Source organism: Talpa occidentalis, unplaced genomic scaffold, assembly GCF_014898055.3.
Source record: "Talpa occidentalis isolate TD23 unplaced genomic scaffold, MPIMG_talOcc4v2.1 talOcc4.13, whole genome shotgun sequence".
Taxonomy (NCBI): domain Eukaryota; kingdom Metazoa; phylum Chordata; class Mammalia; order Eulipotyphla; family Talpidae; genus Talpa; species Talpa occidentalis.
In genome coordinates this window covers 70683938-70707928 of record NW_023601322.1, presented here as the reverse complement: position 1 = coordinate 70707928, position 23991 = coordinate 70683938, and the positions used below count along the sequence as shown (strand labels likewise).

The 23991-nt window shown below is 51.5% G+C and overlaps 1 protein-coding gene and 1 long non-coding RNA gene across 4 annotated transcripts in view; one reads left to right on the top strand and one right to left on the bottom strand.

Moving 5' to 3' along the window:
- LOC129145631 (uncharacterized) overlaps positions 1–23991 on the top strand; it is a 235005-nt gene that overhangs the window by 195544 nt on the left and 15470 nt on the right. For all 3 annotated transcript variants that reach the window (XR_008551438.1, XR_008551439.1, XR_008551437.1), the window contains 2 exons: positions 11625–11698; positions 19501–19624. This is a non-coding gene — a long non-coding RNA (uncharacterized LOC129145631). The remainder of the gene's footprint in view (positions 1–11624; positions 11699–19500; positions 19625–23991) is intronic.
- The window catches only part of SPOCK1 (SPARC (osteonectin), cwcv and kazal like domains proteoglycan 1), a 508642-nt gene continuing 490502 nt past the window's right edge, over positions 5852–23991 (bottom strand). The window contains exons 6-10 of the mRNA XM_037508344.2: positions 18877–18993; positions 13948–14169; positions 10472–10534; positions 6318–6455; positions 5852–6033 (exon numbers count right to left, since the gene is read on the bottom strand). Coding sequence (XP_037364241.2) covers positions 5852–6033; positions 6318–6455; positions 10472–10534; positions 13948–14169; positions 18877–18993 — 722 coding nt within the window. The remainder of the gene's footprint in view (positions 6034–6317; positions 6456–10471; positions 10535–13947; positions 14170–18876; positions 18994–23991) is intronic.

Below are 23991 nucleotides of genomic sequence, written 5' to 3'. Positions count from 1 at the left end.
TCCACTTACTGTTGTAGAACTGTTTTTCCTCTCAAGTCTGTCAGGGTTTTCTTCATATATTTTGGAGCTACGATTTTTGGTGTGTATATATCTATATTTGTTACATCTTTTTGGTGAATTGTACCTTATTAAATAATGCCATTATGTATTTTACCAATTTTTGACAAGTTAATTTTGCCTGATGTGCAGAGACAATATTTGAGGAGGAAACCAATGAATTATTTTTAAATTGTTAACTTGTATATCATAGAAGATACTGTGATATAATCTTTTGTGATTGAAAAAAGAAAGTGGGGGCCTCCCCGGTGACACAGCGGGTTGAGTGCAGCACTGTGAAGCTGTCCGCAGCCTCTGCAACGTGGGCTCAATTCCTGGCCGGCCAGGGAGATTCCCACATGGTGCAACAGACCTTTCCTGTCTCACCCACTGCTCCCCTCAGCAGAGTATTTCATCAGTCTGCCTGTTCTGCTCCCCACTGTGTCTCTGGTGAATCCTCTTTCCCTCCCGCACCTCTAGCCTATATCCAAGCTCTTGTATAAAAATAAATAAATCTTTAAAAAAGAAGAAAGTGGAAGTGGGGTTCCCATTGGTCACCAAACCTTATTCTAGGCCTTCCCCCAGAGGTTACTCTGCTACTAGCTTGTCGTGTGTCTATTGATACCTTATTCTGTGCATTTCCATAGTTACCAGAGAAAATGAGTAGTATCATTGTTGAGATAGATAACTTAAGTGTTTCATACTGTCACGTGACTAGATTTTTTTTTTTTTTTTACTTAATTGATATTTTGGAAGTTTTGCTCAGACAGTGCAAATAGTGAGTTCATTCATTTTGATTGCTGCATGGTATTCCAGAGTATAGACCCAATGTGTTCACTCATGAATAGTTTTGTCTATTACTTAGTTTTGTCTATTATTTTCTTAATAGTTTTGTCTGTTAGTTTTGTTAGACAGATTTCCTGTTCTAACAAATGATAATGCTGTGAATGTACTTAAAATATATCTTCATGAATTAGTGTGATTTCCCCACCCCCCTCAATGAGTAGTTACTGAGAAGCTGTGTCACTGGGGCTCTGGGGTGTACACTTTTATCTGGACAGCTATGGCCAAGCTACCCTCCACGGGGCTCCTCTGACTGTACGGTGTAAGAGTGTTCCTTGTGCCACATGCTAATCAGCACCTGGAATGATCAAGGTGTCCTCTGAGTGAAACTGACAGATCATTGCTTTGATTTGTTTCTTCAGTCGTGAATGAGGTTAGGCCTGCTTTTCTTGTCATTTGCATGTCTGCTAGGAATCACTTGTTTTAGTGTGTTGGGCTATATTTTTCTTAGAGATTCATATGAGTTAAAATTATATCCTAATTCTTCATCGGTTTTATGTCACAGCATTGTTTCATTTACCTCTTAAGGTTGTTTATGATGTGATCTTTTAAGTTTATGATGTGTGAAGTGAGAGAGGAAAATGTATCAATTTTTTTCCTCTAGGCTCATGTCTGTTAGGATTTGTATAAGAAAAGTCTCACTGACTTCTGTTTGTCATAAGCATATTCACTCAGACTATCACTTTGATGTTTTAAGGTCCGAAATGGAGGTGTCAGTGGGAAATCTGAGAGGAATTGTCTAAATGGCAGGTGGTTATTTCAGAATGGAGTAGAATTCAAATCTTAAGATAAACATTGGGGGCGTCTCAGAGTCGAGGGGATGGTAGAAACCAGGTAAGAGTGTCCATGTAACGGTGGAGAGAAGGAGATCAGGAACACAGACCTTTGGAACAGCACTAGTGACAGAACTGGTTGAGCAAAAGCATCTATACCGGTGAGCCGTGAGGCGTGGCAGAGCGCGAGCATGACAACCACCATGGGCATGGTGGACAAGAGAAACCAGGGGAGGCAAGCTTTCCCGCTACTGCAGGCGCGGCGGTGTGGAGGGTGGTGGCCATCACCTTGTATCGTACAGTTTCCTCGTGTCTTTTTCAAGGAGAGAAGGTTAGAGTGGGCCCCAGGCATGTCCAGAGCTTCCTCGTCACCTGGACCCGGCCACAGTGGCCATAGTGGCATTCGCCCGTCCGGCTGTATTCATCTGCCAAGCTGGTAACTGATCCCTAAAGGCTGGCGGAGTCACCAACTTTGAAACCTCCTTCTTTCCTTTAATCAGTTTGGTCCTGGCCTTTAGCGGGTCAAGGTGGCGTCCCTGAAAGTGCACTTTGAGGAGTGCAGGGCTTGACCCGTACAGCTGGCTGAGGCCAGAGGAATCGGGAATGTGCCCACCAGAGCCAACCCTGGAACGACCTGGAGGCCTCCTATCAGCCATTGTTCTCCTGACATGAATTATTTTGTGGATTTGTGAATCACCTTTCCTTGAACTGTCAATCTGTAAACTGTAAAATCCCATCCGTGGGGTAAAGGAAGGGAATTATTCATAAGATAGTTTCTACATCCGCTCACGGTGCGATCTCTCACACGGGGTGTAATTAAGTCATAGACAGAGTGGCCTGGATTTGGAGAAAGGTGGGAAGGAACGAATTCCTCTTCCAGTGTGGGTGCCTTTTGGTGTTGGACATCTGGTGTATTAATGCATGAGCCGCGGAGCACTTGGCGTCTCTGTGAGGGAGAGAGAGAATTTTTTTTTTTTCCCCAGAAGAAACTGAAAATAACTGGAGAGGGAAGGAGTAAGTAGAATTGGAAAAGTTTAAGGCTATAAACAATGACATGGCAGCAGTGCAATCTGCTGGGCAAAGACTAAGCAGCTCAGTTGGCACCCAGAGAGGTGAGCGCACCATGGGCTGGGGGCAGGCGGTGGTGCTCCAGACGCGCCGGCACCAGGTGTGCTGGGAGCTGAGTCAGGCTAAGAAAACACAGAGGACACGTGTGTGTTGCAGACAAATTAAAATTTATTGAGACAGACAGAAATGCACCTACTCAGGACTACAATTAAGCATTTACTATTAACCAAAGAGTCGTGTTCACATTCCAGATAAGTCTACATGGAAAAGCATTCAGAATTTACTAAGTTTCTCTACTTTACTATTTGATCTACAGTAGGGACAGTAAACTGACACTGAGGATCTGGTGGGCTCTCATCACAATGCTACACATTGAACAGGGACAAACATCAGTGACTTTGAGAAAAAGGTATAAAAAGACCAAAACCACCCACTGTAGAAGGGGCTCTTGGATGTTACTGTACAGTGTGGTCAAGGTGAAAACAAGCATGAATGGCATCCCAGGAGGAGCAGGGGCAGACCTGGACAGACACATCCTCATTCACCGCCGGGGGGAGAAAATGGGCATAAAGAAGGGGAAACTGAATTTTTTTTTTTTTTAAAAAAACATCTTGAAAGTCAATATTAAGGCATTCCCATGCCTAGAATATGAGTGGAAAGAAAACAATGTGGCAGACAGCTGCCCATTGGGTTAAGCCCGATGCCAAGGAGCAGTATTGAAAAAGGACCCATTTCTGGAGGAAGAAGAGAACTGTTCACTAGGAGTTTGCAAAAAGGACTTAGTGAAGACTCAGCTCAATTCCCGTCTCAATAAGGGACTGGATGATTGCATTTTGTCACCAGCTAAGGGACTCCTGCCAAAAACAGAGGAAAACATAAATTGTACTTTTAAGGACAGGGCAACTTAAAAAAAGTCCTTTAGTACTTGTAGAAAGCACTAACTGAATACCTTAAAAATAAAAAAAGATGGAATGCCGTTACAGCAAAGTGAGGCATGAAAAGTGGTGTTAATGTTTCGCCATTGATTTTGGATTCCAGTCTTAGGAGGGCTTTTTATTTAATATTTTATGAATCAAAATATCTTCATGGAGTATTACGGAACTTGAACATCTCATTACCTTCCTGGGAATTGACGACTGAGCACTCTTCTCCATCATTAAGTTAATGCGAAGGATCTTTAAGTGTCAACTTAATTTGACACTTGTCATAAGATAATTAGGCAAATTAAAATCAGTGGGTTCACTCGATTCCTAGAAGTTTCTCTAAGTGAAATCAATTTGTCGATTTTAATTTGTTCTCCTGTGCGTTTTTCCAAGCTCAGAGGACATAGTAACAATGGTTTTCTTTGATGGTCTAATGTGAGATTTTTTTAATGTCTTGATTCTTTTCTACAGTCTGTTGTAATTTAGTGGCAATTAAGCACCTGTTTTCTGAATTAGGATTTCAGAGTTTTGTTCAAGCGAGGAAAAAAGAATTGAAACAGAGGTGACGGGAGTTTTAAGATGCCAGTACGGAGCTTGCCCGTGCCTCCCTCTACCTGGGGCCCTGGTTTTACGCCTGACTACCGCGCCAAGGTAGCGCTACAGCGCGGCGCGCACGCCCATCTGAGACTCGCCCTGGGCAGCACGCCCCGGTGTCCGGTCAGTGCAGGAGCTGGTAGCTGCTGGCCGCGGGAGGCGGGTCGGCAAAGTACCAAGAAATGGGCACTTCGGGGTGGGTGGGGCTGGCCTCCGCCACTGTGAGGAAGGGTCGCTGGATTTACTGTTTGCCTGAGTTGACAGGGTCTTCTCTCGGACTGGCCGAACTCATGGGGACCGGCAGAAATGCTGAGCCAGAGAGCCTTGCTGGGTGGCAGAGCAGGACATGCGGGCGGGTGGAAAGCGGCGGGCAGTGTGAAGACTACTCTTTGGTACTTGTCTCTGGGCCAGCCTGACAGGGGGAGAACGCTGACGCCAGCATGACCCTACCACACTTGACGAGACGCTGCTTGTCTGAGTTAGCTCGGGGAAGAGAAAGGCCATGGTGAGGGCTTTCTGCGGTTAGCATCTTGACCCCCGTGCGGGGGCGGGGGCGGGTGGGCACTAGCTCTTAAAATGCCAGCCTCCCTTCCCTGCGCTGCTCTGAAGCTCCTTCTAGGCCTCCGTCGCAGTCTTCACTCAAGGAGTGGTAAAAAAAATAATTGGAATAGCTTTTGTACCCCGGTCATGATGTGTAGAATAGAAAGGTGGCAAAAAGCGGAGTCTAGAATCCTGAATTTTCTTCCCCTAAGGAATGCCAGGGCGCTGTGCCCTGCGAGAGAAGGGGAAATTTGTGCAGGCCTTAGGAGCAGCCCTTGGGTAGGCCGGGCAGGGAGGACGCCCTGGCGGACGGGACTGCCGGGTTGAGGGCTGGGATGAGAGCCACTGTGGGGCCGCCGCCTGCCTGGGAGTCGCGTGGCTGCTGCAAGAGAGCAGGGGCCAGAGGTCAGGGGCCGATCCCAATCACCCGGGCTTCCAGAACTGCTGCTGCTGCAGAAAAGCGGCCTCCCGGCCGGGGGCTACACATGCCAACCATTAGTGCAAACGAGGACTTCGACAGAAATTGTGTGTTCGAGGATTGGTGACCCAGGCCTGGACAAGCTGCAGATCTGTAATTGTTTCTAAAACGGGTTTTTCCTTGTGGGAGGAGCGCGGGGCGCGCACACCCTCGCGCTGGCGGCCACACGGCCAGACACCGGGTTTTAACAAGCGGGTCCCCAGCGGGCCCGTGACTGAATTAAGGCTGCTGTTCGTGAGGAGGCCAGAGAGCAATGTGAGGACGTGACTTTCGGGGTGACGCACACGGGGTGGGCAGGGGCGCGGCGTCCACAACAGCTACAGGACACAGAAGCACTGAGACACCGCGGGCGGGACATGCTGCGCCGCCGCCGCGGGGGTGGAGGGGCGGGGGGCGGGGGCTCCCCGCACGGCCAGGGCCCCGCACACATCGCATGCTCGCGGCGCGTCCCGCGGGCGGGAAGGTCCCCGTCTGGACAGAGCCGCGCTCCCCGCGCCAGCGTGTGCGGCGCCGCCCCGGGCCCGGGAGCCCAGCAGGCGCGCGGCGTGGGGGGAGGCCGTGCCGGGAGCGGGACAGGGGCGGCCGCGCCCGTGGCGCTACCAGATGTACCCGGCCTCGTCCTCCTTGTCGTCGTCGCCGTCCTCGTCGTCCTCCCGCACGGCCCGGGCGCGCACCCGCGGCTTCCCCCGCGTGCCCGGCTCCCGCGCGTCCTCCAGGTCGTCCAGCAGGACCACGGCGCCGCCGCTGCCGAAGTCCCCTGAGGTCTCCTGCTCCTCCTCTGCAACGGGAGAGCCGGGTTAGCTCCAGGGGTGCCTCCCGCGGCGCCCGTGGGGAGCCCTGCTGCCGCAGGGGAAAGCAGGTGCACGGGGCCCGCAGCCGCTCCTGCCCGGCTAGCACCCTGGCCCAGTCCCGGGCCCGCCTGCCCGGGGGCTCCGGCTGCGCATCAGCGCTGGCGGCCTCTCGCGGGTGCGCGTCTCCCCGTGGCTCCCGCATGGCGCCGCGGACCCGGGGCCTAACCCGGGGAGCCAGGGCGGGGGCCCGGGGTGGACGCAGCAGCCTTACCGCAGCTCACGGCGCCCTGCTTGCGGGAGCCGGCCAGCTCGTTGCCGTACTTGTCCACGCACCAGCACTGGCCCGTGCCGCCGTGGCACTGCGTGGCTCTGTAGTAGCCCTCCTCGTTGCAGCGCGGGATGAAGGCGCCTGCGGGGCGGAGGGCACCGAGTCAGGGGCGCGGCCAGAGGCCAGGCTCCAGGGGTCCCGGCCTCAGGGCTCCCGGCCTCAGGGGCGCTCGCCCTCTGGCCGCCTGGACTGGGGCACGGTTGAGCGCGGGGACCGCGGCTGCGCCCAGCTTTTCCTCCCGCCTCTCTGCCTGCAGTAGGCCGAGGGCACCTGCACTGCTGGGAGCTGCGTGGCAGTGAGTTGCATGGAGGGGGCGAGTGAAGTCAGCCATCGCACACAGACCGGAAAATAAAGGGGAAGCGCTGCCTGTGCTGACCACTCTTAGGATCCACATCTTCCCCGCGGGGGGACATTCCGCTGTGCGAGCGGCGGACCTGGGAGGTGGTGTTTTTGTTATTTTGTGTTGGCCACCCCATTTCATTCCGTCTGAGTGCCCTTTTTTCTTTTTGAAGCTGGGAGAGACTACCAGTTTATTTGGACTGATCCTTTTGCATCTACATCTGCCTTTCAGAGGGTGCTCGGACCCCCGTGGGGACGCCCTCTAGACAGCAGCGTGTGACTGCCAGACCCCTCGGAGCCGGGACTATGAGTTAGCACACCGAGGGCAAAAAGAGCAGAATACCTGAGTAGAAAAAAACATGAAATTAATTCATTATTATAATTTATCAAGTCAAAATGCTTCTCTCATTTCCCCAATCAGGGCTCCAAGCTTATTCTCATGGGTGCATCTGTCATTCTCCTTTTTCCTTGTTCCTTCTCCATTCTCCTTTTTATACACAATGGCTCTAGCACAGGAAAAGGAAAATACCTGAATCATGTCATGAATTAGTTGCTGTACAATTATATGCTGGTATCAGTTAGTGTCTAGCTTCACCTGCAAACACCTAAGAAAAATAAATTTTCAGATGTTCTGACTGGAAAACTTGAACAGAGTGGCCCAGCAGATTGTGGTGTTATTAAAGTGCAGGGGGTGTTGCTGCACCCTGAAGTTTGAGAACTACATGCATCGGAGGCTTACCCCACTTTTCATGTTCAGTCTTTTCTGTTGCCAAAGGTTTGTCGGTTTCCTGCTATATTGTTAGTGCAGCAGAGCGTGTTGTTTTTAAAGGTTTTTCCCTCCCACCCGTCTATTTTGACTCGGTGGCACATATTTTGGAGTTTGTACTCCTTGTCATCTGTGGCTAGTTATGAAGCCCTTGGATGTATCGGTGTAGTCTCGCGCGCTCAGTTTTATTCTGTGGCATAATCTGAAAATTTTGTGAATGTTAATCATATTAAATATTTCTGCCCACTTGAATTGTAGGGTTTGAGAAGTGGTCTTGAAGTGTCTGATTATGATTATAGTAAATGACCATGCCTCCTCACAATGTTTTGCTCGAAAGTTAAGGGGGTATGAAATTCATGACTTTGGGCTTCAAGCAAAATACTTGCTTCTGTTAGTTGTTACTATCTTTGAATTCTTATGTGCAACTTTGTCTTTAAAAATAACAATTGACAGCCTTTCTCATAATAAATGAGTTTGATCCATTCACATTTATTGTGACAACAGATAGTGGTTTTCCATCACTTTCCTTTCCATTGCCCACCACCTGTTGAAATGATTTTGTTTTAAATCTATAAGTTTAAAAAGTATGTCTATTTCCAATATACTTGTTACATGTAAATTTTCCACAGAGCGAGCTTTCCCTAAGAGAGCTCATTGGTTTTCTTTCTGTGTGAACTGGTTATTTAACCATCTTTTTTTTTCACTGACCCCAACAATTTAAAAATGTGACATCAGGGCCTCCCCTGGTGGCGCAGTGGTTGAGCGCTGGGCTACGGGGCTGCCCGCAGCCTCTACAGCACCAGTTCATTCCCCGGCCGCCAGCGAAGGTCCCACCAAAAAAAAAAAAAAAATATATATATATATTTAGTAGCATGCACTGTGTGGTTCCCAAAATGGCATCTCAAGAAAATTCCTTTTGGTATCATGTGCCGTCTTGTCTAGCAGTATTTCTGCAGGTTGTTCATTTTTCTGTAGCTTCTGTTGTTAGTGAACCTACCCAATCTATGTTTTGAGAATATTTGAAATTGCAGGTTCAAAGTTGTTCCCTGCAAAGCGTACTATTTTGCCTAGCCCAGAAGGGCGACGGCAGTGTGTTTCCATCCCGCGGCAGGTCATGTTGACGTCGCAAACTTTTGATTGGAGTGTGTGCATGTGCATCCTCCTCTGGGGTGTGTGAGCTGGGTAGCAATAGTGTCCACATGAATCCCTTGAAAACAAGGGGTTTTCTATCTTGTTTATCCTCTACCACTGGGGTCTTCTATACCGTAATTTTATTTCTCATATTTTAGTATATTTTTAAATGTACTTTTTACTCCATGGGCTGTATTCCAAGTAGAAGGGTAGCAGTGATGCAACTGTTTGAGGTAGTGCCCACACTGCTGAGTGGCTCAAAGGAGCGCACCCCTTGCCTGCAAGGTGCAGGAGGAAGGAAAAGTGAGTGATTTCAGTAACCCCAGAGCAGCAACACTTAGGAAGATCCTCACACAAACCCTATAAAGAAAGAAAAGTCGAGAGCTGGGGAAAAATACTGTTCTTCCTTGAGCTGCCAGCGGACAATGGTATATAACAGGATCCCCAAAAGGCATATTGGGCTGACTGAACCCCCAGATGGTAAGCAGCAGGTGCTTCTCTAAGTCTATAATGTCAAAAGATAACCACTTGTTCTAAGTAGGCAGTAATTAGGACTGATTATAATTTGTTGAATCTCAGTGCTCCAGAATACACATTTATTATATTACGAGATTTCATATGAGAAAAATAATTTGTAAGCAAATACACGGTATTTTTATGGTTCTGCCAGAGTCATCTCTATGTGGAGAGAAAAGATGGAAATAAGCTGTAAAACTAGCCAGGATTCATGGTGGGAGTCAGGTAGACATAAGCTGGGCCAAGTGGAAAAGGAGACACCACACCTGAGCAAAGCTTCATTAATGAAGAAGATAACCCTGCTCAATGATAGTCATTTTTTTCCAGCTAGCATTAGCCATGTCCTCAACCCCCCTGGGCGCTGAGGCGCTTCACCCCCTGTGCAGAAACTGGGTCTGGCAGCAGGAGAGTCTGCGCCAGAAGAAGCCCTTCCGACAGCTCAGAACCCTAACTGTGCCGAACTGAGATAAACAGGGTGTTAACGGTGGAAAGTCTGAGGGGAGCCCATGAAATCAGATTTCCAAAGGAAGAGGGAATAATATGCACTTTAAAGGGATCCAAAAATGACCATAAATCAAAAGCACCTACATTGACAGTCTGCAAAAAAAGAGTCCCATTCTTGCACGTAAATAGAGAAACTTCTGCAATGCCAGACTGCTTAGGGGATGCACCTGCTTGAGTGTGCATCCAGAATAATTCTGAATTACGTTGCAGCTGTCAGTTTTCTTTTTAGAAGGCAAGGAAAGCGAGGCAGACCCCCTTGGCAAAGCAGCGCGGTGTGGTCATAGCCTGGCTGAGCGCAGGAAGGCGGGCAGGGCGGGTCACCTTGACCCAGGCAAACTTACACATCGGGGAAGTGGCCCTCGTCCTTAGCCGTGAAGTGCGGACAGAGCTTAAAGAAGTGTTCCGTGTCTAACCGCCTACTTTCTGCTAAGTCTAGCAGGAGATCTAGTTCATTTTCTCTGTTGAATGGAAAGTGCGATCTGGGGCGTATGGCAAGTCTGCAGGTGAGAGTTCGTGCACCTGAGAGCTCTTTCTAATGCTTTTCCTTGAAAAGGCCCAGGGTCATGGGGGCCCAGGGTCGGGACAGAGTTGCCATGAGTGGGTCCCGGGTCCAGCCTGGGGGACTTAGCCCCACTCCCCGACTTGCCTTTGGTCTCACCTTTAGCTGATGGAGCTTGACGGTGGCCTACTGGCCCCTCTGAGGAAGAGCTTTGTTGGGGGGTGCCAAGGCGTTTCTGTGATGAAACACTGGTCCCTAACTGAGTAACGGGCACCGTGCCGGGTGCTGCAGGAGACGTGAGCCATTTCATTAACCGTGTCAACGAGCAGCAACTGTACTTACCCAACAGACTTTTCCCCTTGCTCAGCTTCTGAATCCGGTTCATCTCGTTCTGGCAAGGGAGACCTAAAAAATAATTCATGAACGTCAGTTTCCAGATGGCACAGGTATAATGTCTCATGACTGGCCTCACTCTGGACGTGAAGGGTAGACAATGCCACACGTGGGAGCAGAAGCGCGCCGCGTGCTGTTCCTGCACGACAAGACACAGTCAGGCTATGAGCGTCTCCACTGTAAGCAAACACCAGGAGGTGCTGCTCCGGGCGCAGTCCCGTGTGTGCTGTTGGGGAGCCGTGCCACAGATGTGCTCCGTGCGGGGCCGCCCGGCCTTGGCTGGGCCAACACCGCACGAAGCACAAGTGGAGTGAGTAGCCACACAGGGTGGTGTGCCTGCAGCCAGGTGCTGGGGCCTCGCGTGAGGAGGGCACTTAGCCCAGCGAGCGGGTTAGGGGTGTTTTTCCTCTGCTGGGCCGCTGCATCCTGAACCTGAGCTGTAAGAGTATTGATGAAATAAACCAATTTTCAGATGTCTGTTTTAGGCTAGATAATACCTACAGCCTTCGGAGGAAGCAGCAAATGTTAATGAACTTCTCTTTGCTGGGGTAGTGACCCGCCCTTCCCTGCCTGAAAAAGGTTTGGGCTGTTCATTGAGTCTCAGTGCCGAGAGGCAGAACCGCCTTACCTTGCAATTTAGTCAGGATCTAGCTAAGCAGCACCCGAGCCTGCCCCTCAGCCGTTACTGCCTTCTCGGCTTGCACCCCATGATGTTGACTTTACCTTTGGTTGCATGTGTTGGGAGAATGAAATATGCCAATGGGATCTGCCAAAATAGGGAGGTTCCTAAAGCTGTTAGGGCACATGTTGAATGTCAATTGTTGTTTTCTGTTTAGAACTGAATAAACTGTTTCTCTTGATCATAAATATGAAGATTATATATTACACGTGAGCAACAAACCTACATTGACCATAGAGGTGGGACAGCTACTAGTTTGTGACTTGAAGGCAGAAAACTTTTTGGGGGATTGGGGGGGGGGTTATTTCTTCAAAACTAAAGTTACTTAATAGAAGTTTAGGTTTCAGTGATGTAGGGTAGACATTAAGCTGATTTCAAAAGGTGGTCTGCTAGTTGTGCTCACCAATTTATTTTTTGCAACAGGGACTTCATTTGATTCCAGTGAGTCCCAGTGAGACCATCTCTACCAGTTATCCTGATACTTCTGCACACATGGGGTGAGTTGGTGGTTCTCGAGGATTCTAAGTGAGACTATGGGGGAAGAGAAAGACCAGAAAGTTCAAGGCCACCATCGTCCTTAAGAGTAGAATGAGGCTTCTCTTGAATCAGACCTTGCAGCCGAACCCTCATCACTGCTGCTCATCCGGGGACTTACTCACCACTGTGGATGGGGTGGGAGGATACACAATATGAGAAACACGGGGGGGCTGAGTAACAAGGTGTTGGAAGGAGCCTTTTTCAGGGGTTGGTGTCTAATAATTTTTGAGGGTCTAGTGTGGGTTAGCTGTGTGTTTGGGGGGGGGGTCTCAAGTCATCACAGATTCAAAGACCCCTGTCCTATCTTTCATGCATTTAGGTCCAAGAAAAGAACACGGTGTTCCCATTGCTCTGCGGGCCAGACCACTGTCTGGGCTGGGTGTTGAACGTGACATGTTCCTTTTATAGAATTCAGGTTAATAAAAAATATTCAGACGAGTGAAATGCCACAAAAAGGTTCTTTGGTTCTTTTCATAATGTCTATCATTCTGTATAAATTTGAGGAAAGTATTTGTTTGCCACGGTAATTTTGGGGACAAATGGCCTTGGGAAGAGGAAGCTACAGGAAAGATGGGGTGGGACTGAGGAAGGGGCCGGAGGGCAGTGGGGACAAAGCAAGGACGAGAAGGGAAAGGGGGGAGTGGGGGCCAGTCATGTGCAGGGAAACAAGTACAAAGGGAGGGGCTGAGGAGGTGATGGCAAAGAAACGCATGGTAGAGGGAGAAGCTACAAGCATCAGAGTCTTCCCTTTGTGGGAGGGAGGCTAGAGGGAGAAGCAGAAGGGAAAAGGTGGGGAACGGGTGGAGGAATGAAGGGGAGGAGGCATTTACCCTTGTCCTCCAGACTCCACCCTTTCTTCCAGCCTCACTGCCACTGGCGCTGTCCCCGCTGACATCTCTTACACCCAAACATGCCCCCTCGCCCAGGCTTCCGCTACTCACTACTCCATGCACCCCAGGCCAGCTCTGTTCCACGTGCAGCATAAGCTGCCAGGTCACCCCCACATTCTGCTCAGGTGCAGCATGTACACGGGCCCCAGGTGGGGGTGCTGCAGCTGGCACAGACCCCCCAGCTATGGCACTGTACGCACCTGCAAAACTATGATTGGGAGGGAAAGCCCTTTCACTGCTGACAAGGGACACTTCCTGCTCTCTGTCCCACCGTCCTGAAGACGAAGGAGCCCACATAACCCGGGACCATCTCGAGCAGTCTGGGCAATGTGCTGAGTGCAGGCTCAGTCCTCCCCTTTGCAGCTATCACAGAAACAGGACCTTCCTGCACTGCTCCTTCTATCTGGACACTGCTGTCAACCGTAAATGCCCAAATGGAGGTAAGAATGAATTGAAAAAGATGAAATCAAGTGCCCTGTGCTAGGATCACAGCTCTGCTTTGCCACTTTACACCCTCTCACCCCCGTTCTGCAATCAGTTCGTTCTGGGTTCCATTACGGCCTGAGGGTAGAAGTGTCATGCACAAGGGGGAAGCACCTCACACTGGAGGGAGAAAGGTGTAAGCGACTGCGGGGGCCGGGTTGGCGCGCTAGGGCGCATACAACCCAAATACAGCACTTCAAAAGAGGAGGACACACCCAGTGTCTTACATGCAAGAGTCTCAGCCTGAGGCGTCCTAGGAGGGGTGAGACGCCATCTGCAAGGTCACAGCGTCTTCCCCCCTGCAGGGCCCAGAGTCCGGCAACACTGCAGCCCGCCCGGGAGGGAGGCGCGCGTGTGTTTACACTGCAATGGCCGCGGCCTGTGTCGGAGCAAGGGAAACGCTGCTGGCAGGCGCGGTCCAACAGGCCTGTGAGCGCTCACGCTGGCAGCCCACTCTGCTCTCAAGCCCCTGGGAAGGCCCAGTCCCAGGGTGACTTTGGGTGATATGAGCAACCCCTGTTCATTGCGGCGTGTCCTTCAAGCTTTACCCAGAGCCGCAGTGTAGTCAGCACCAGTGTCGCGGGCTCGCTCACTCAGGAAAGCCGTTCTCACCTGAGAGAAGTGACTGACTCTCTAAAGGGAACACTGGGCATTCACGGGACTCTTCTCCCATTAGGAGTCTCACGGGGCGAGGGTCTGTGCACCCATTTGATGGTGAACCAGCTGAGGCACAGTACGGGTGAGAGTCTGTCCCAAAAGGAGACGTGAAACAAGACTCCCCGGCTCCCCGCTAGGGGGCACGGCCACCCAGTGCCAACCCCGCCCGCCCGCCTCACCTCCGGGCTTCTGGAAGCAGTAGCACCACTCATTGTTAGAGAGCTTGCCGTCCTTGAAGGAGTCGCAGGAGTTGAAGAGCGCCTTGATGCACGGCTCGTACTTGTCCAGGTAGATGGCGTTGATCTCCGAGTGGTCCAGCAGGAGGTCGTAGTTCATGTCCAGCTTGTTGAACATCCAGCCCAGGGAGTCCTTGCAGATGGGCAGGATGCTGGTGTCGAATCCTGGGGAGAGAAACCCCATTTCAGCGACCCCCACCTGGGCGCGCCGGCCCTGCCTCCTCCCCGAACCCGTGGCCTTCCAAGGGGCGTCTCGGCACACGCCACTAGAACGTTCTGCTGTTGGGCTGCAAATGAAACAATTTAAAATGCACGAAACCAGAAGTCAGCATTCGAGGAAAACGTGTTCTCAAGGGAACAAATCCCCCATGCTCATCTGAGTATGGGATGGCGTCTCCTAGACCAGGGATGCCCAAAGGAAGACTAAGACACAGCGAGGAAGAGGAGGGACCCGTCGGACCGGGAAGTGCTGCTGAGCTTGGGGGGTGGGGGAATGCTCATTTGCAGGACAGACAGAAGAAACCACCGTGAGAGCGATGGCAGCGAAATGAAACTGCAGAGCATGATCCAGAATAGCTGCTTCTCAATCCCCCAGGACGGTTACACCCGAGCATTCATGGGAAAACAGGCCCGATATCTGCCTCCGTCCCCCCATGCTCTCTTGCAATCCCCTCAAGAGATCCATGATATGGAATCCAAACTGACTCCGACAATAATTTCTCTCTTATTTCCCAGGGGGAGGAAGGGTAGTTTTCTTAAAGAATTATTTGTTTCCCGAATAGGCACATGCGTGCCAGTACCAACACGTTGCTTAGCGGTACACACCCCCCCGCGAAGCTGTGCTCCACTTCCAAAGCCCGCCTTTCTTTCAGAAGGCACAGCGCACAATTTCAAGTTACTCCAAAAGCCAGGCTTCTGGGGCTGCTTTCATTTCCCCAGCACAGCGATGACAAAAGGCCCTTCCTGAGCTACAGGACACCGCTCAGGACTTGCAGCCTCTGCTCGCCTCTGCGCTTCCCAGAACAAGTGAGCCCGAGGCTCAGACACCCGCTCAAGGTCAGCGGTTGCCTACCCCAAGTCTGTACGCTCAACCCCGCCTCTCCCGGCGGCCCCCGCCCCGGGGCCTGAGGGGTCTCTCCCGATTCCTGGGGTTTCCACTGTGGAAAGCCCACGTCTGTGAAAGCATTTTCAGATGTCGCCAGAGAGCCGTTACAGACGCGTTGCAGTACCTGTCTACTGTGAATTGGGCCAAAGACCTTTGGAATGGGCCACAAACAACTGGGTGTTTTTGTTTGTTTGTTTGTTTTAGTGTTTTTGATACCAATTTATTTTTATTTTAAACATTTTTTACATCATTTTTCATAAGGGACCAGGAAGAAGCCTAATTATAATAAAGTAAAAAATCCAAATCAAGAAGCAACTATAAACCTGAGACACACTACGGGGGGCGGGCAGGGAGTAGGATCAAAACAAAGGGGGTGGGAACTGTATGGGGACTATACCCAAGATGCGAATGCGCACGCTGTGCAAACAGCCGTGAGAGGACTGTCCGTGATGGCTTTTCAGCTGGAGGGCAGCACCCAGCCAAGTCATCCTGGGAGCCTGTACACACCAACTCTTCACCTGCTTGCTGTCTTCCCCCCATGGAAACTCCAACATTGTCCCTCCCTGGGGTACATTTCTGTTCCCCCCATTGCAATTCTTTCATAACAAATGCGCTTTGCCTTTTAACTACTACATGACTTTCCTTTCTGTCTCAATAGCATCTTTCCTATTTTTTTTTTTTGTTATTTTCTTACATTACCATTCATTTTGGGACAATACCTCGTTTCTCCCCTCAGGTGTAGTCCTGTATTCCCCCCCACCCCCCGCCCCCGGCACAGCCCCTGGGATCCAGGAGCCAAGTGCTCCCTGAACTTTGAGGGAGACACTGCTCAGAGCCCGGCCATGGCCCTTCCATGGCATCACTGGGAGCCCCTGTTTACACAGCAGGGTACCAGGAGCCGAGGTTCTCAGGGGCTCATGACTGGCCTCCTCAGGACACCCTACTCTGTGCACACGTTATTCTGAGCTGAGGTCAGTGGCGGCCCTGGAGGGGCAGGAAAACCACATGCCCCTCCCGTTAACTTCCCAGAACACTAGAGATTGCGGCAGCTATCCAGGGGTAGAAATGTCCTCTCTAGGAAACCTGTTTGCAGAGTAAGCATGTACCACGTGAAGTCCCTCTCCTCACTCCTTGATGCCCAGACCCTTTCCCTGTGACTTAATTTAAGACAGAAACCCTGTTCTCCCCAACTGAAGGTGGAATCCTCCTGATGCATGTGGATTTCTGGTGACCATGTTACAAATTTAAACCTCTTCTTCCTACCAACACTTAAGAGGCTCTGCGGGTCAATTGCCCAGCCAGAGAACCACCCAGAAGAGTGGGGGTACGTGCCCCTAAGGATACCCTTTTAAAAGTGTCTTTACAAAAGGATCTTCTCTGTTCAGAAGCCAGTAGACTAGGGGCAGCAACCCCTCCTCTGAGCTCTCCAGGGACACCACATTGTACCTCCTGGTCAAAGTCCAGGAGAGCTAAGTAAGCCCCCTGAGGGCGGACACTATCTTGCTCCAGCTAGTAGCCTCAGCCGGTGTGGGCACATAGTAAGCGCTCACTGAAACTCTCTGGTGAGAGAAATTTTCTTCCAACAAAAATTACCACTTGACATACAAAAAGCTTTCCATATAAAAAAGTTGATTCCGGTGCAGCAGACCTCTCCTGTCTCGCCCACTGCTCCCCTCAGCAGTGTATTTCAGTCAGTCTGCCTGTTCTGTTGCCCGCTCTGTCTCTGGTGAATCCTCTCACCCTCCACACCTCTGGCCTGCACCCCAGTTCTTGCATGCACAACTAATCTTTAAAAAAAGTTGATTCCTTTCACTATCTTGGAACATATCACAGAAACCATCTCTTTATTCTAGAGGGATGATGGGGCACAGTGTGGCCTCTCCTTTGACAGCATCATGACTCTAGTCTCTATGAGGAGATCCTCAGGGGCTCATCAGGACAGGAGGATAATTTACCCTGGCACTTTCATATAGAATATTTTATGCGAAAAGTGCCAATTTCATAGGATATTAACATTTTAATATGGGAAAGAGGACTTTAATGCTGACTGACCACCAAGAAATGGCAAGCTGGTCAGGGAATAGTCAAAAGGTCAAGCCCACCTCACCTGCTTTCAGAAGGTTCTAGAAGAGGCACCTACATGTAACATCTGGAAGTAGAGGGCGAAGCAGAGCAGCCCTTAGTTGGCCCTGAGCATGTGAATCTCGAAGGCTTCCTGGCTTCCCCTTCAGAACTCCCAACCTGATGGGACTGTCTCTTGCCTGTTGCCTCACATTCGAACCAAGAGTCATTCTCCATTTCCTTCACAGCAATTACCTCAGGACATCAAGCCTAAAGCCTCCTCGGGGACTTAATTTGCTCTGGGGCTGGGGCAGGTCTTTCCCAGGCTCCCCAGCTGTCTGCATGAGGGTCCCCCAGGGCTGGAGGCTGCAGGGAAGCCGCTCTCAGCACATCAGTCTGCTCTGCACCGAAGGCCGCGCAGAGCCCTGGGGAGGGCTGCTCCTGGAGGGTGCCCAGAGAAGTTTCTCTAGGCCATGTGTGAATTACTTGCCCACAAACCCCCAAGGAAACCTCTGGCAGGAAGGAAAGAAATCATCTTTCTCTTTCCCACTTACAGAGCCACCAACTGCCACTCTTCAGATGACATTGAGATTCTAGGAAACCAAGAGCCTCTCCCGCTTTTCCAACATCATGAAATAATTATCCCCTAGATGAACATTCTCTACTGGCATCCGTGGCCTCCAGCAGCACACAGTAGCCAGGCAGGTGGGACAGCACAGCACTGTGGCTGGAGGCGGGGTGCTGGTTAAACTCTGGGTCCCAGCAGCTTGCCCGAGTGACTTCTTACCCGCTTCACTCAATCCCAGAGTGTTACACTCAAAATCCTGCTGGCACTCAGCGGTGGGCTGAATACTGTGCACTTTAAACAACAGTGATGTGCTTTCATATTATGACAAAGCAATAAAAGTGCTTGCATAGGGAATGCCGTGGGGAATTTACACGAGCAGCCGTGGCCAGGCAAGCCCTTCTGTGCCAATGGCCCATGTGGAGACGCCTACCTGAGCGTCACAGGGAACGAGGGCTGCTCTGAGTGTGGTCTCTGCCAAGACAGTGACGGGAGGGGACACTTACCTGGAACCTAGAACGTCCCACAGAAACCACACACAGTCTGGCTAATGTGCAGAGACAGACTAGCCAAGATGTCTGCTGAGCACTGCTTCTAACAGCTGGACACTGGGGGCCAGTAAACACTCCTCAATAAAGAGCCACTGAAATAGCACAGATGGGAGCTCTAGTGATCACCAAGCACGGTCGTGCTCAAGGCAGGAGGGACAGGCCTAGGACAGGCCTAGCACAGTGCTGGTGGGTCATAAAGCATTCAGATCTATGAATATATGTTCATGTAGCGACTGTCTAGACACACACGCTTTTCTGTGTTACGTGTTTCTTTTCCACAAGGGCAGAAACCAAGAATATCCTGTAACATAATTACTGTTAGATTATTGTTATCATTTTTTGTTTCCATATATATTTCATGTATTTTGCAGAATGTCTAAGCACATGGTAAGTCTGCAATCAGGCTCTTAAAAGTAGATGTTGTATTTCTGGATTCTAAGGCATAGCCCCCTTCTCCATATTTTAGTATGTTTGATTTGGGGGACCTATTGTACATCATTCTTCATCCCACAATGCAGTGGCTCAGTCAACAGTGTCTAACACCTGAGCAGATGTGTCATTCCCAACAAAGCACAGTAAAGAGCACTTACTGCCTTGGGCTGCGTCGGAGCTGGTGGGCTTGATGACCCTGTTGGCATCCTCATGAAGGGCTCCAAACCAGTCTTTCAGGCGGGAAGCCAGGTTCCTCAGCTCCTTGTCCGTGCAGGCTGCAGGGGAGCACAGGAGGGACAGTGAGCCCTGGGCGTCCTGCTTGTTACATGTCTGCCCTTGGCACTCCATTGCCATCGGCAAAGCCAAGCTCAGAGCCAACTTCCTTCGCCAACCACACTAGGACTCCTGCCCTATCCTGACAACACCCAAGGATGCCAGCCCCGCAGGAACAGACCGGACTGTGGGGCATCAGCACTGATCAGAGCTGCCTCCGTGCCGGTGGCGCAGCTGTGACATCTCACCGTTGCCCGGCAGCCCCCAGACACCTTCACGATCCCTGCGGTAACTGGATAAAACTTGCTATTGCTGTTTGCTAGAGAGACGACCACATTTTCCACTCAACTCATGCCAAGAGATTAATCCCCAGAAACAGCTAATGCGCTTAGGACACCAGAGGGCCCCAGGAAGAGCACACTCAACGCTGCTGTCGCCCAAGGTTGGGATTTGTGCATTTGGCTTGTTAGGCCGCCTTTTCAAGAGACTGACTTGACTTTCCCCTCCAGACAGATGATACCTTCCTGTTCCAAACCACCTCCAACTCTTCAGCTCGTCTTTGAGGGTCTAACAGGGCAACCGGGACAGAGAACGCTGAGAAGGAGAACAGAAGCCAGACGGGCTCACAGCCAGGTGGGTGCAGGCTACCTGAGGGTGTCAGTGTGTGGACGTACTGTTAGGGGGAGAGGATGTCCTGAGCAAACTCCGGACAGGCTTTGTGGACTCCACCCCCACTCCAGACCAAAGCCCTCCAGACACTGGAAATGACAAATCCCATCACCACCAAAGGGAGGGTGGCTGGGACGTGAGGGGGCGGTTAAGCAGCCAGGTTGGGTATAAAAGCAAACACGTGGGCCTTGGGTTGCTCTCTTGGCCTCCCAGTTCTTGGCTCTTGGCCAGCTCCCAGCATGCCATTGGGATTCCAGGTCGGCGGACCGGGTAAAGACGCATTCATGAGGTTATCTCCCTCTTTTTCTCCCTGAGTTACTCATTTCTTCATTTTCCCTTTCTTTTGCAAATAAACCTTTTATGAACCTTTTGTGTGTGCCTGCAGTGGAGCATTAATAAGTCCCTTTTAAGCGCGGGTGAGGACCCAGTCAGGCAACCCGTTTTCTGTCGGGGTTGCCCTGTAACAGAAGACCTGCGCGAAGAGACTCTGAAGGAAAGTCCAAAGGAGGGAAAACAAAGGACAGGCAGAAGAGGGGGCTGGCCTGCCCCAGCTCCCTGATTTCCCCCTAATTCCAGGTCCTGAGAACGCTGACAAAACTGCCAGACAGGGGCTGCCAAGAGGCAGACAAGCAGCAACACAGTGAGCTTTGCATCTGGAGGGACAAATTAAGAGACCGGAGATGCCCAACCCCATTAGAAGGGGCCAAGCGCTGAGCGCACAGCCGCACGGAGCACCGCGACAGCACAGGCCGCGTCCTCAGCGCCGCAGCGGGCCTGTGAGATGGAGATGAAGGCTGGCGCCTGCCATGGCGGGGCACCCAGCCAAAGCCAACATCCCAAGCACTCTATTTGACACCCTGAGGCCAGGGATGAATGAGTAGACAATCTCCCCCAACTCCAATCCAGCTTTAGTCCGTGCAGACTGACCGAGGTAAGGCCATCCGCTTCAGAGCAATTACTGCCGTCCGGATCTTCTCCTCCACCTCACAACCCATGTCTGCTTTTCAGGCAAGCCCAGTGAGACGCCTAGTCTGAGCTGGCTCTTGCGGTTTAGGGAGAACAGAGCCAAACTTTCCAGATGCCAGGCAGGAAAGGGCTTGCCCACCCTCCATTGTGTGTGGGGGGGGTGACCAGCCCCCAGCTGGATCTCTGCAATCGCAGCGCTCCCCTTTATAAGCGGGGCCCACACCCCAGCCAGCATGCAGATCCACACCGCACGGCACAGGTGACCTTGCGTCAGAGCTTACACCTATGTGGTCAGTGACCTCCGGACACGGCCTGCTTTCAATAATGAGGCCACCGCTCACTTTTCAAACACCAGCCCCAAAATAGCACTGAAAACTGGTGAGAGGCAGCAGAGTCCAACAGTTAAGCGGTCACGTTGCCCAGAATGAGTGAACCCCAGCTCCAACATTGACTGGCGGGGTGACTCAAGATAGTCAATAATACCACCCCATGCCTCAGTTTCCTTCTCTGTAAGCTCTCAGGCAGTCCTCATGTGCCTCCGCATGAGATAAAGTATATAAAGAGCTCAGCAAAGGACTTGGTACGTAGCGTGGTGAGTACCCCGTGCGTGCAGGCTCTGATTCTACTATTCTTCTTTTTAAACAGAAGATTCACAGGTCAGCATAGAGCATACATCACAGTCTTCAGAAACCCAGAAAGACAAAGACACCCGAAATAAAAACTGGCTTTGGTCACTTAACAGTGAGGACAGGTCCTTGTGCAGTCTGATACTGCTGCCATAGTTAGCTACTTCATTCAATGAAAATGAAAACTGAGCTCCTAGGGGCACCCCCATTCCAAGGGTTGTGGAGCCCCATGTGGCTGCGACTTCTGGTGGCCCAGCACGACGCGGCATGCTCCCTCCACGCAGACTATGGGGCTGGATGAAACCTCGCTGTCTTTTGGGGATGTCCAACATTTTGGAGGTTCACCATGCTATCCTGACGTACAAAGTAGCGTCTGCCCTCTTCCCCCCAATCTTTTAAGATGAGCCGAGACAGAAGCTCACAAGCCTGTTTGAGAGAGATGTGCAGGTGTGTGTGTCCTTACAAGATGCTAAATTTCCCACAGGCCTCCCAAACACCCAGCTCTGGATGGCTGATGCAATCAGACCGTGGAGTCTTCAAAGAGCGGGTCTGTCACTCGGGACCAGCCCGGAGTTGCCTCTCACACTGAGGCCTGCCCACAAATGTGGGGGAGGCGCTGCTGCTGAAGGCTCAGGCCCAAGGTCCGGCTTTCAGACCACGCTCACGTTTTCTGGCCAGGCTCAGAGCCTCCGGGGGATGTGGCCACTTTCCCTACGCTCCACCGCTCTGAACAGGAGAGGGTGTGGCCCTTTTTTTCTGAGAGGAATGGGATGCAGGCCCTATGGAGTATCTCACGTTTGAAAATGGAAAATTAATAGCATCTATTTGTTCTCCATTGCTACACACGGCAGTCTACTCAAAAGGTTCTCCGAGCAGAGAACATTGTCAAGTCAACTTGCAAAGGAAATGCATCCCCACCTCACCGTGCAGGGTACATGAGTCAGTCATGTTTAACTAAACCCTGACAGATGCACAGGTCATTCACATCCTCACAAGATACTGCATTTCCCACAGGCCTCCGAAAGTACCCAGGCCCTGGAGGGCTGGCGGGTGGACTCTTGCAAGAGCAGCTCTGTCACTCGGAACAAAGTCCACACGCAGGATGCCACTGGCATGGGGGCTGGGGGCGCTGAGAAGGCCAGGATGGAGAGGGGAGACATTGAATTGCTGCGCCCCGTTCCCTGAAGGTGTCCTCACCAAATGGCCTCAGGAGGAGAAAACCAGGCACAGTCTGCCTGGAGCTAGATACATCCCAGGGAAAAAAATAATCAAAGGCGACAGCCTGCAGGGAGCTATTTGTTCAGATTTGGTATTCTAGCCACAACAGACAGTCCGGTCACGGGAGGAAATGCTTGTATTTCAAGGTGCCTGTCATTGCCCCAGAAAAAGGTATGACGTGAGGATTAAGGCTTTCAGAAATGGGGGACCCGGCGGGTACATCTCACACAATTCCTTCTTGGGAAAAGGTGATTTCTGTGGGGAGAAAACCATGTGCTCCTGCATTCCTGCACGCTGCCTGAGGTGGGCCAGTCCTAGAGATTGCTAGAAAGTGGCATCTGATGGCCTCTCCTCCTGGTGAGGGAAGGTGGGCATCCACACCCCCGAAGCAGACGTTGGAGGAAGAGACTGAGCTCTATAGGGAGACACACCAGCAAGGGTCTGCTTTGACACCCCCTTAACTGCTGAGTGGCTGTCAGCCAGTCCTGGGTGGTCCCCCACTTTCCATTCTGTCCCCTTCTGCCTTCCACTCTGGCTTCAGCTTCATTTTAATTGCTCTCTCCCAGTCATCTCTGCGCAGCACTCTACTCTCCAGCACACCCCTATTTGCCTTGTTTCAACAGGCCGATTCACTTCTCTCTTACACGACCTCAGTCGGCTCCAACTTGGCTCATGTGTTGCTCTGAGATAAGGTGATCCCCAATCTCTGCCTCAGCCAGGAGTCAGAAAATGAGGCCACCGGCCCCCTCTCCTCAGAGCAAACACCTAGCGACTGTCCTGGATTCCAAAGGAAAGCCCCTGCTTCTCGCTCCCTGCAGACCCCTCACCTCCCACCCGAGACCTCTGCAGCAGGCTCCTCACCGGTCTCCTGTCTGGCTCCCCACGCGTCCTCTGTCCAGTGGCCACAGCGGTCTTTCTGAAGTGGACATTTGATCAACTCACTTTCCTGCTGGAGCCCCCTCAGAGGGCTGCAGGCGAGTCCAAACTCCATCATGTGAGCCGTGGGACCTGACTGCTGAGGCCTGCGCCACCGGGGGTTTCTCATCTCCTCCTCAGTTTCCGTGCTCGCCCTCACTGCCTCCCTCCTCACTGTTCTTGGAACACACCTTGTTGACCTGCTGACGCCACTGTCTCTATCACATCTCTGGCTTACACTTACTTCCTCTTCCCTAAGGCCGTGACTGGGTTTCCCTTCAGCTGGAGGCCTCTCAGATGACGCGCCTCACGCTGCAGGTTCTCATCAATGCCCATCCACCCACCCAGGTCACAGAGGACGCAACACGCCTGGTCTGGCATCTTACAGAGCCGGGCCCCAGCATGGAGAAGGTTCTGGACGCGCACTCCCTACTTGAGTCTAACTGCCCTCTCGCTACCTTATGTAAACTTCAATTTGCCCGTCTGCAGAATGACACAATGAAGCTGAGCTCATGGCATCCCGGTGTGGCATCAGAGGGAATGATGGCCGCCAAGCACCACGCATGGCCACAGGCACGTCGCAGGGCTTGATAAATGGATGTTCCC